This window comes from Mercenaria mercenaria, chromosome 19, assembly GCF_021730395.1.
Source record: "Mercenaria mercenaria strain notata chromosome 19, MADL_Memer_1, whole genome shotgun sequence".
In the NCBI taxonomy this organism is placed as follows: domain Eukaryota; kingdom Metazoa; phylum Mollusca; class Bivalvia; order Venerida; family Veneridae; genus Mercenaria; species Mercenaria mercenaria.
In genome coordinates this window covers 10,431,427-10,444,320 of record NC_069379.1, presented here as the reverse complement: position 1 = coordinate 10,444,320, position 12,894 = coordinate 10,431,427, and the positions used below count along the sequence as shown (strand labels likewise).

Genomic DNA, 12,894 nt, shown 5'->3' with positions numbered 1-12,894 from the left:
ATGATATAATGTACATCCAAATTTCCTAAATTTTGTATCAAATTTCAATAGTGTGACTAATCTTTTTGCGAATTTCTACATATTTTATTGACAGAAAGATTATTTTTAATAGATAAAAACTTCCTATAATGTACAGAATCATTTTAAATGTCTTTCTATTGCAATTACTAACTAATGAAAGCATTTTCTTAATTTGAAAAGTGTGATATCAGTCTGGAGGCGTGCAGCTTTAATACTAAATAAGGAAGATCAGTTTTCTATTTTAAGGTAGTAAGATAGGCAGATCTATTATTTCAAGGTTGCTAGATAGGAATTCATGGAGATGAAAATTTAGTCGCAAGAATTTCCCTAAGCATGTACTGTGAAATCATTAATATTTGTGGGGGACTAATTTTCATGGATTTCGTGGTTGAGTCAATCCACGAAATTTAATCCCAGCGAACAAGTAAAATTCCCATTCATTTTATGTTCAAAAGTTGAAATCCACGAATTCATATCCCGACGAAATTGCCGTTTTGACCAAAACCACAAAATTTCATGACCACGAAATTTAATGATTTCACAGTATACTACTTTAAAAGGATATTTCAGGATTTGAGGAATATATTTTCAGAACTTTCATCTTTGATCTTTATCTGAATTATTTTCTATATTACACGAGGCTAATTCAGCCTGTTCTACATTAGATAAATCAATGTAAAATGTAGGATTGTTTCTGATGGTACTCTTGTTATTGAGATAGCTGGACAAGTATCGAAGTTTCAGTTGAAAAGTCTTATAGAAATTATTCTTATAACTGTTTTATAACAGCACTTGTACACACTAGTCAGTGTATTGAAAATTTGGATGGGATGCTTACAATATTTGTGAAATACAAAATTTTGATATCAAAGTAATAGAATATCATGATTTTTCTGTCCACAGCTACCAGTATCAAGTGGAATCAAACCGTCTGACCTTGTTGCCGCGGCGATGAAGTTAAAAGTGGAGCCGTCAGAGGAGAAGGAGATAGCAGATAGAACGATACAGGAGCAGATAGCGGCTCATCAGCTAAATGCTGTGCAACAACAGGTATTATATAGATCTATTGTGATATCGTTAAATTTTCAAGGGGGACTAAATTTTGTGGACGGATAGCTCAGTGGTTTGCACACAGGTGGACAGATAGCTCAGTGGTTCGCACACTGGCCTTCCAATCCTGAGGTCGGGTGTTGGATCCCAGGCAGCTACTCGGGAATTTTCAGAAACGCTTTTCAGTGTTTCCCACCCAACTAGAGGTGTACTGGTCCGGAACCCAGGCAATCCTTGCGTGTATCAGTGCTATACACTGGGCACGTTAAAGAACCAGGCAGTCTATTCGCAACGAGCTAGGCTGTATCTGATTTCTGATCTCTCTGTCGTGGGGGCTTTGTCTCACTCTGTCCCTCTGGTCAGATCGCTCTGTGTCTACTAGTAGAGGATGAATTATGTGCCCTGTGTGGCTGCATTTGAACTATGTAAAGCGCCTTTGAACGTGAAATTGATCATGAAAAGGGCACTATATAAATTTGGTATAATAATAATTTTTGTGGATTTCTTAGATGTATCAATCCTTGAAATTAGAGAGATAAACAAATGAGCTGTGCCATGAGAAAACCAACATAGTGGGTTTGCGACCAGCATGGATCCAGACCAGCCTGCGCATCTGCGCAGTCATGTCAGGATCCATGCTGTTTGCTAACAGTTTCTCTAATTCCAATAGGCTTTGAAAGCGAACAGCATGGATCCTGACCAGACTGTGCAGATGCGCAGGCTGGTCTGGATCCATGCTGGTCGCAAACCCACTATGTTGGTTTTCTCATGGCACGGCTTTGAAAGCGAACAGCATGGATACTGACCAGACTGCGCGGATGCGCAGGCTGGTCTGGATCCATGCTGGTCGCAAACCCACTATGTTGGTTTTCTCATGGCACGGCTCAAAATAAACTGTTTGTTTATTTTACTTAAATATGAAATCCACAAGTACATCTCCCATGATACTTGCTGTCGTCGGAACTATGAAATTTTTTGACAACCAAAATGAATTACTACTTCACCATAATTGTTTAACAAGTTTAATTTTCACCCATATCGTCAAGATGACTGATGCCTTAAACTTCAAATGAGACTCTGGTTTACAATTTTGCAAAGTCGTTAAAAAGAGTAAATATTTGCAATTTATTTGAGTAAGGTGGTGAGATTGGCATATTTCAGGTTAAAACATGTACAGGTCATATGAATGCTCTTTTGTCAATAGAGGAGTGTGGTTATAAAGTCAGGAGATTAAATTATTTGGGCATTTAGAAATGGGACGTAATGTTAAATACAGAGGTTTGAAAAAAAAGTCGTATTTTGAATATTTTACTAATTTGCGTCTATATTACAAAACCAGCTGTCCGTCACACTTTTCCTGCCTGTTTAACTGTTTAAGGAAAAGGCAGATATACTGATCAAGGGGTTGTGAGTTCAAACCCTGGGTGAGGCTTGTGTTCTCTGTGCAGTTCGATAAAAGACATTGTGTCTCGAGTCATTTTGTTGTACATCTCTGATTCATGTGGAGAACTTGGCTGTTACTTGCAGAGGACAAATTAGTACTGGTACAGAATCATGGAACACCTACTGTAAAATCATTTAATTTCGTGGGCATGAAATTTCATGGTTTTGGTCAAAACTGTATTTTCTTGGGGATATGAATTCGTGGATTTCAACTTTTGAGCATAAAATGAATGGGAATTGTACTTGTTCGTTGGGATTAAATTTCGTGGTTTGACACAAACACGAAATCCACGAAAATTAGTCCCCCACGAATATTAATGATTTCACAGTAGCAGAAATAGCTGGAGACCAGGAGTAGGCACTTGCAGAAAGCTAACTTCCCAAATTGACTTTCTATTCTAAGTTCAACTTGTCTAAGGCAGCAACCAGATTGTGTGGCTCCCTTGGCCGATTGCATGAAACAGGTTTGACTGTATATTTGAATTGTTCAGTAATTTCGGTATTCTATTTCAGGTACAAGATTTGACAGCGGGTGCTCTAGCTGCGGGGAATATAGATGCTGCAGCGTTGTTAGCCAAACTGCAAGCCTCGAACCTCGAGTCGGAACTCCACAGGTTCTACGATGCTGAAGCTCTACAGGCATTACAGCAACAGGAACCGATGGAACTTACTTCAGGTATTGTTGATAGCATGCTTAAATTCCCCTCTTCCAAATCAACGAGAGTGGAAGGGGGATATAGTTATACAGTCTTTCTGTCTGTTCCTCTGTTCATTACACTTTTTTGCTCTCCTGAACCTGAAGTGCTCCTGGTGAGTTCTTTGGGATTGTTGTATGCTTATTGTCCATCCATCCATCCGTTGGTCTGTCATCTCTCCATCCCTTGCGTCATCAGCAATTGCCTTAAATAACATCTCCATAAAATGATGTTCCAATTTAAACCAAACTTTACAGGAATGTTCCATGGGAGGTCACCTTTCAGATGCCTTCAAATCCATGCTGAATTCAGGTTGCTATTGCATCCGAAATGAAAAATTTTAAAAATCTTCTCAAAAACTGCTGGCCTGATTTTGAAATAATTTCATAGAAATGTTCTTTTGGATTCATTCAAATCAGTTTGCTTCAACAAAGAAAAATGGCCACCAGGGGCGAGGGCTTGTTTTCCCTATATGGCTGTACGGAAAACTTTGAAAGTCTTCCTCTGAATCACACCTAAATGATTCTCGGGTGACCCTCTCATAAATTCCCTCTGATCTTTCGGTTATGTTAAAAAACATGGCCACCAGGGGATGGGGCTACTTTTCTCTGCATGACTACATGGAAAACTTTAAAAATCTTCTCAGAAACTGCTAGCCTGATTTCAAAATAATGTCATGGCAATGTACCTTAAGTAACCCTCTACCAAATTCCTTCAAATAATTCTTTTTTGTGAAGAAACATGTCCGCTAGGGGGCGGGGATGGTGTTCCCTTTATGGCAGAGAAGTTGCATATATGACTCCGTTTTGAGAATGAGTTTCGTATTCAAGTTGTTATTGCCATAATAAAATTTTAATTTGTATTAAATTTTAATAAAATAATTCAGTTATGTAATTCTTTCCATTTATTTATTTGGGTTTTACGGCACACCAACACAGTTTAAGTTATATGGTGCCAAACAGGACTACAAATTTTGGTTTCACATCTTATTTACATCGAAATAAAAAAAACGAGGTATGGAATCAAAATTTGCATACCTGCTGGAATCACAGAGTTACAGCAAAACCAAGTGTTAAGACCCTATTAGTGGCCTCTTATGATCATGCAAGGGTAAGGCGGTGGTTCCAATTCTTTTCATACACAGATCGTCCCAGAACCACTTGGGGCTTCCAAGTTATGACCATTTGACTTAGAATTTGTCAAACAGTCAAGTGCTTTGTCTTCTGGACAGCTCTTGTTAAAAGCCTGAAATACAAATCTTTTGCTTCTGACAAGAAACTGCAAACTTAGAATTTGATTTGAAGTAAATTTATGATAATTTTTATGATGGTCCTTTCCACAGATATGTCACCCGGTAAAACTGGATCTCGGCGGAAAAGTCGAGGCCGCCCCACCAGTATCGAGAGTTTACGAGATCCTCTGGCTAGACAGTCATCAACTTCGAGTCTAGGTGCCAACACCAGTGTCAGCGGTGATGGGGAGGATCGTACCTACGACTGCGAAATTTGTGGAAAACAGTTTAGTCATAACGACAGGTTGCGGCGTCATCGCAAAATACACACAGCAGAAAAACCATATAAATGTGACATATGCGGGAAAGGGTTCAAGGAGAAGTGTAACCTTAAACATCACAGATTTATACATACTGGTAGGTGTTGGTGCTTATTGTAGATAATTCTAACTAAATGTTTCAGGTTTTAGCTCGACGTTTTGAAGAAAAAGTGGAGCCATTGCATTCGCCCTGACATCGGTGTCGCCGTTGGTTAAAGTTTTTGATAAAGTCAGATATTTCTGTTACTATCAAAGCTTCTGACTTGAAACTTAGAATAGTTATTTACTATCAAAGTTTACACCAGGAAAAAGAATTCCTATAACTTTGATATGAATTTTTGAGTTATGTCCCTTTTTAATTTAGATTTTTTTGGTTAAAGTTTTATAAAGTTTTGACTGGCAGAGCTCTTATTCAGAGTCAAGCACTGAAAAATGTCAAGCGTACTGTCTCTTGTTGATGATAATTTTCATTTTTCATTTGAATACGCATTCTCCTTATGTGATTTCGGCATTTTCTGGTTGTTGCGAAAAAAACCCAACAATTTTCTTTTGCGGCTGAAGAATGCTGAGATTGCATATATTAACATATAAAAGCTTGGTATGTAGGATCGATAAGGACTTCTGCCAAGTTATTTCAAACTGGGGCACTTCGCCACATTTAGTGGCCGCTAAAGCTAAAACTAAAACTAGAAATACCTAAAAATGACATGGACCACTATGGCCTTTTTTTATATGGATTTTTGTTTTGTGCTGTTTTCATAAACCTTGTTGCCTTTAGAGTTTCACCATGCCGCTAACCACTATATGTGTTTTGAGTGTCTCTCTGCTATCTTGTGAGGAAGCCATCTAGCTTGGTAGAAGTATGTTGGTAGTTCTGCTTTAGTGCCCTTGACTTAAATAATGCCCAGAGGGACATTTTTGGTCTTCTTTCATTAAAAACTTGAAAGTTTATTAAGTTAGTGTAAGGTAAAACAACAACTTTTTCATTTTCTGTAGTTATTTTAGAGATTGACTTGTTTATGCAAAAAAGCCTAACAGCTGGCATGGGGATATGTGAATCTGACAAAATTAACAATAATATATCACTTGTTAAAAATTCTCCTTGCACAAGTGGTCAAGTGATTAAGGGCATTGTACTGGAACTGAATAATTTGATTAAATGCCTATTTCTATACAGTGACATATTCAGTGGCGTTATTATACATAATAATAATAATAATAATAACTTTATTTAAACAAACAGTTATGACCACACCCTGCCCCATGAGGCTTTTTGCCGAATACCAGTGCTTTGTACGCCCAGACAGGCTGCATTATAGAGGTTCAAAGCCCCTGGTTAATGGTGCCATCACTTAATACTTTAAAAAAAAGAAATACTACACACTACCCTATCCATAGAGCCTGTACCAGCAAGAACATTTGAGCTGTGCAATGGGAAAACCAAAATAGTGGCTTTGCGACCAGCATGGATCCAGACCAGTCTGCGCATCTGCGCAGTCTTGTCAGGATCCATGTTGTTCGCTTTTAAAGCCTATTGAAATTGGAAAAACTGTTAGCGAACAGCATGGATCCTGACCTGGTCTGGATCCATGCTGGTCGCAAACCCATTATGTTGGTTTTCTCATGGCACGGCTCATTTAATTTGACAAACCTTGAAAATATAAATATTGAAATGTATAAACTTTTACAACTTAATCGCATATAAAACAAACTTGTAGCTTATCTGTGCCTGAAATTATGCTTTAAGGAGCACCTGAAATGGTCTGTAAGAGACGTATAAACTTAACCCTTACCATGCTAAATTTCTATAATGAACTTATCCATCTTTCAATTCGGGCAGTACCACTTATTATTTGAAGGGGTATTCACTGAAAATTTACTGACTGAATAGGGAACAGTGCAGACCATGATCAACCTGCACGGATGTGCAAGCTGATCTTGGTCTGAACTGGTCGCAAAGGCAGAATCAGTCGTGTCCAGCATGATTAGGGTTAAGAAAAAATAACAGTCGTCAGTTTGAAAATAGTTGCCTACAGTGAAATTATTAATATTCTTGGGGATGTAATTTTTAGGGATTTCAGGTTTGTGTCTATCCATGAAAATAAATTCTGCCAAACAGATGAAATTCCCATTTGTTTTATCTTCAAAACTTGAAAGCCATAAATTCAAACACCCATTTATACCAAATTCATACCCAGTATTTTAACCAATACCATGAAATTTGATGCTCACTAAGGCCAACCATAAAAATATCTTTGTTTCCCCTCCCGTAACCCATAACATTAAGGCATCGCCTACAGTGGCAGCCATATGACTCAAAATTTTACATGCAAATTTTCATAAAAATAAAAGATGACTAAGTGGTAACTATAAAGTCAATAAATTTGTCATAATTATGTTTTAAATATCTATGTGAACATATGCAAGTAAAAGGATGTGCATTTCACTACCTGTATTATGCCTTTATTCGATATTTTTTATGACAAAATTTTGCAATTTTATCTGCAGTCAAACTCGATATATATTCAATACATTTCAAAGATAATTACAGCCAATTGTAAAGCAGACCGTGAAGAATAAAGTCTTCAGAAATTATTTTGAAATTTTACCTGATTACTGAATTATACACAAAAGTCCCAACACCATCAATTTATCCAATTTGTGTTATCTGTTCACACATAATTTACATGTATATAAACAGGTGATATTATAGGATTATGTACTATGCCCCAACGATAACTTGATATTTACAAACATGACTATAAATAGATTAAAATGGAACATAGGGAATTCAACATTTTTCTAACATGTTACAATCTAATTATGTCTAGATTTTGTACCAGTTGCAAATTAGCTCAGTGGTAAAGCATACAGTCCGTGTTAAATAGATCTTTTGCCGTGTGGGTTCGAAACTCAGCATCGACATTAATCTTTTTTCTCTTAAAGATTTAGATTCCGTCATGAACTTTGTGACAACACAGCTGAGAAGTATCTTAAGCCGATATGGCAGATCAGAAAAGTTTACCATTATATCAAAGATGATATTGACTAAATGCATGCATTTAAGCCATGCAAATAATAATAATACTATTGTTTTATATTAAGGCATACATACAAATACAAACTATCAAAGAAAGAAACAAAAATACGGGAATAAAAATGAAAACGAAAAGAAAAAAAACCAGAAAAAGACAAAAAATGAAAAAACCCTCACGAAGGTTCGAACCCACAAAATGATTTACTTATAATATTCAATTGTTATCTGCAGTTTACCCGACTGAGCTATGTTTCCATATAATAATAGTATATTTAAGATGAAAGAAATACTAATATTTACTTAGAAGGTAATATGTAAGCATTATGATTATGGATTGGTATTTCATCGGTTATCATGAAATAGAATCGTCCTCGCGTTTCGGCGGGAATCTTGTTATCATTGGGGATTAGTATAGGTTTACCTGACTACCTGTGGTCAGTAATGCATGTACAAACAACATTTTAAATTAAATTTACATGGGGTTGTCTTTTTGTGTCTAATGCAATAACCAGGAACAATTTCGACAAAAATCCGTAGGAGTTTGCAGTATACATATTGTACTATGAATTTAACTAAATTTTGTCTTTGTAATATCTTTTATATTGGAGTTCTACTGCACATAAAATTTCAATATTTTGGGGTAAATTTTCTGTCTAAACGAGACTCAAATATTTTACAAGCGGCATATGTACTATAAATCATCATATGCTTCTTATGTTGATGATAATTTGACCAGCTGTTAAGGCTTTAGTGCAATTTTCAAGAGAAAAATACTCGGCCTGAAAATATGAACTGATACTGAGTTGTGACTGTGGCGATGCCTTAAAGGTTGGGTAGGTAGGTAGGGAAAATATTTCTTTTATATAAAATTCTTACCGGTATATGTTCATATATTTTTAATCCACAAACATTATTTGAGCCACGCCATGAAAAAATCAACATAGTGGCTTTGCGACCAGCATCCGCGCAGTCTGGTCAGGATCCGTGCTGTTCGTTTTCAAAGCCTATTGCAGTTAGAGAACCTGTTAGCGAACAGCATGGATCCTGACCAGACTGCGTGGATGCACAGGCTGGTCTGGATCCATGCTGGTCGCAAACCCACTATGTTGGTTTTCTCATGACACGGCTCATTTTATAAAATAAACTGTGATATAAAATTAATCTCTGTCTCCTTCATATTTAAATCATAAACTGAAGTAATACATCTGTAATGTGTGCTGTTAAAGCACATATTATCGCTGGGTCAAAATTTCGTAGAGTATGTTCGCAAAGTTTAATATTCGCGAAATTGTAAAAATAGTATCATACTTGAATTTGAATTATACTAATGGTGAATATTTACGCGAGGATTAATTTTCGTGAAGTGTAGGGCCTCGCAAATGTAGCGAAAATTAAACCCTTGCAAAAATTTGTGCTTTTACAGTATCATCAGTTTCTTTTAAAAGTAACAAAACTGACAAGGCTAGTTTCTTTTAGAATTAGATCTACGCATCTTAATCAAACAATACTGCTTTCGTATTTGCAATAAAATAATTTGGGTAGGAGCAGTTTTTGAAGGTAGTTTGTTGGAGGGGAAACAAACAATATTATATTTTAGGCCTAAGTTAAATGATTTCACAGTATATGGCCAAAGGATATAAAAACTATAACGTATATGTTTGTTGTAGGTGAAAAACCTTACAAGTGTGAGACGTGTGGTAAATCTTTCAACCAGAGAAGTAGTTTGAAAACACATCAAAAAGTTCATACTGGAGAGAAACCTTTCAGGTATGGTATTAGCAAATGTTAAATATTTCCTGTCTTCTCTCTTATTTAACGGTGTGTACAGTAAAGTCTGATTGTTTCCCAGTCTCTCCACAAAAGCAGAGAGCCCACCCGCTTAGCTCAGTAGGGAGAGTGCAGAACTATGTATCACGGCGTCATGAGTGGAGTGTATGTTGTCTGTGACGATTTGATAGAAGACATCATGTCTTCGTCCGCCACCTCTGATTCATGTGGGGAAGTTGGCAGTTACTTGTGGAGAAAAGATTTGTACTGGTACAGAATCCAGGAACACTGGTTAGGTTAACTGCCGGCAATATTATTGAAAAACGACGTAAACCCCAGAACAAACAAACAAAAATCTCCACAAAAGCAGAATATCTTACATGCATGCTTGTGTTGGACAGGGTTTTCCTAATTTGAAGGTTGAGACTGTCACCAGTTCAAATTGTCGGAAGGGAAATGTTCTCCTTGATGATTTGACAGAAGAATTTTGCCGTCTGCCTCTGAAATGTTTAGAGACATATCGACAATTCCTTGTGTTTAGCACTGGTCCATGATACTGTGAAATAATTATTATAACATACTCATTTCTATTCCACATTAAGTTATAATAGTACCGGAAACATGAATTTTTTTTTCCATACACTGATGCCTGAATTTCATATCGGGTGCTTAACGTAATTTAATGTGTGTCGTTGCGTTAATTCTTTTATTTAGTTCGGTATTGTCAGTCTTATTCAGGCTATTTAATAAATTCATAATATTTACATGATATTTATACATGTAGATAAATATGTAGTAAAAAGGTTATTATGTCACCCACCACACAGTAGTGTGGGAGACATTGATTTACTCCTGTCTGAGTATGTATGTGTGTGTGCGTGTGTGTGTCTGTCACAAATCTTGTCCGCACTCTAAATCAAACATTTCCCATCCGGTCTTCACCAAACTTGAATAAAATGTGTTTGACGATAAGACCTCAGCCAAGTTTGATAACTAGCCAAATTGGCCCAGGCACTTCGGCATTATGGCCCTTGAATTACCGAAAATCGGCCTTTTTACTCTTGTCCACACTCTAAGTCAAATATTTCTCATCCGATCTTCACCAAACTTGAACAAAATGTGTTTAACCATAAGACCTCGGCCAAGATTGATAACTAGCCAAATGGGCCCAGTCACTTTGGAATTATGGCCCTTGAATTACCAAAAATCAGCCTTTTTACTCTTGTCCATGCTCTAAGTCGAATATTTCTCATCCGATCTTCACCAAACTTGAACAAAATGTGTTTGCCAATAAGTCATCAGCCAAGTTCAATAACTAGCCAAATCTGCCCAGGCACTTCAGAATTATGGCCATTGAATACCCAAAATCGGTCTTTTTACTCTTCAAAGGTATATTTGTTGTGAGTAAACCATATATAAAGACTGACTTACTATCTAGATGATTATGCAGTTGTGGAAGACATGCGCTTTTCTCAAAAGCAGCTTTAGTTATCTGCTTGGGAAATCTGCACTCGTTCTTTAGCAGAAGAATATTGGGCTCCTCAAGTCGCGCAGTATTTTTTGCTGCAGGAACTCATAGATATTTCCTGACTGAATGGCGAACAGTGCAGATCTTGATCAGACTGCATGGATGTGCAGGCTGATCATGATCTACACTGGTCGCAAAGGCAAAATCAATTGTGTCCAGCATGATAAGGGTTAAACTCAGTATTGCAATTCCCAGCATTGCTGGTACTACAGTGAAACATCACTCGCTTGAGCATCGATGACTCCAGCACCCGGGCTTGCTCGAGCAATTCATGTGGTCCCGGCCGATTTCCTTCTATTTTCTATGTGAAATTACCATGGCTGGGTCGAGCATCGATAACTCGATTGCTCGAGCATGACACCTGGTCCCTGTGTATTAATTTACTCTTTATTGCTTCTGGCTTACTCAAGCAGAGGTGTCATAATTTTCCGCCACTTCGGCGATCAGAATGTATCGGTTAATTTAAAATTTTCGCACGCCGTGAGAATCGTGTGGTCTATTCCCCGACTATCTTAAATGTTTGTTTGTCGGTATATTTGATCTGATAATGAGATTAATTATTGATGAAAGGTTAAAGAAAAGTTTTATTGATCAAATATTGATCAATTACTGTTTGCTTTAGATTGAAGCAAGTATGTTATTACTTATTACATCATATATAACGTTTGTAATACTTTTTTAAAATGTCACGAGTTTGTTATTATTACGCATCACCGTTGCCTCTGCAAATGGTCCCTATGACAATTGGTAAAATAAAACTTCAATTTTCTTCGTATGTTGGTCAATGTTTGGGTCGCTGGAAACCATGGATAACTCGAGCATTTTGCTCATCCCCTTGCGACCTCGAGCGAGCGGTGTTTCACTGTAGATTAAAAGATTGATTGATTGATTTATATTTTCAGGTGTGAGCTGTGCGAGAAACCGTTTGCGCAGAAGTATTTGCTGCGGCAGCATATGAAGAAACACATTGAGCTAAATATAGCACCAACTCAACCGTGACTAGCTACGCCTCCAACCTTTCAAGATCACCAGCCATTGGAAAACTCGTTGGCCAATCAAAATTCTTGTAACACATTTGAAAATGATTCTTTGAAAATGTCTGAAAATAAAAAATCATCACTCAATTGGGATACCATTGATAGTGTAGAAGATAGTTCTCCCGGAAGTCTCTCAAATCAACAAGGATTAATGGAAAATGTACAGCTCTTTAACAAACTTTCTGATAATGCTATTCAACAAAATGGAAGCACTGAAATCAATAAAGTAAATAATTTGAAAACGCATAACACCAGTGGTGTTGAACTAGATGTGTTTAAGTCTGATCAAAACTTGATGAAATGCTTCAATTTCAAGATACCAGAACGAATTTGAAATTGTTTGGTACAATGAATATAATCGTTAAAACAAAATACTGTGGCTCAACTCTTGAAACTTCTATTCATAGACTTAATAAAACTCAATCTTTCAGAAGACATACAGTGTTTGGAAATCATAATAGAAGTATCGTCATCAAGGATTCTGATGATGCTGGCAAAAGTGGAAAAATTGAGAATCACAGTTTAAAACTGGTTGATACTTTTGAAAATGAATTCCTTCCAGCAAACTATAAAGAAGATAAGAAAAGAAAATCTGATGAACTCTTCGAGAAAAAGTTCGGAATTGAAAGTAAAAAGGCAAAATTGCCAAATGAAATTACAGGGTCCCAGAAAGCTACAGTTGCAAACGGTTTAAAGAAAAATAATTGTTCTTCAAACAAAGAAACCGCTGCTGTTAAAAAAGACGACATTTACTCGTTTGAGGAT

The 12,894-nt window shown here is 36.8% G+C and overlaps 1 protein-coding gene across 2 annotated transcripts in view; it reads left to right on the top strand.

Annotated features, from left to right (window-relative positions):
* Positions 1 to 12,423, top strand: part of LOC123542953 (zinc finger protein sens-like) — a 50,265-nt gene extending 37,842 nt beyond the window's left edge. For both annotated transcript variants that reach the window (XM_045329005.2, XM_045329006.2), the window contains 5 exons: positions 925 to 1,071; positions 3,028 to 3,190; positions 4,552 to 4,857; positions 9,465 to 9,564; positions 11,995 to 12,423. In XM_045329005.2, coding sequence (XP_045184940.2) covers positions 925 to 1,071; positions 3,028 to 3,190; positions 4,552 to 4,857; positions 9,465 to 9,564; positions 11,995 to 12,091 — 813 coding nt within the window. In that variant the 3' untranslated portion in view covers positions 12,092 to 12,423. The remainder of the gene's footprint in view (positions 1 to 924; positions 1,072 to 3,027; positions 3,191 to 4,551; positions 4,858 to 9,464; positions 9,565 to 11,994) is intronic.
* The last annotated feature ends 471 nt before the right edge of the window (positions 12,424 to 12,894 follow it).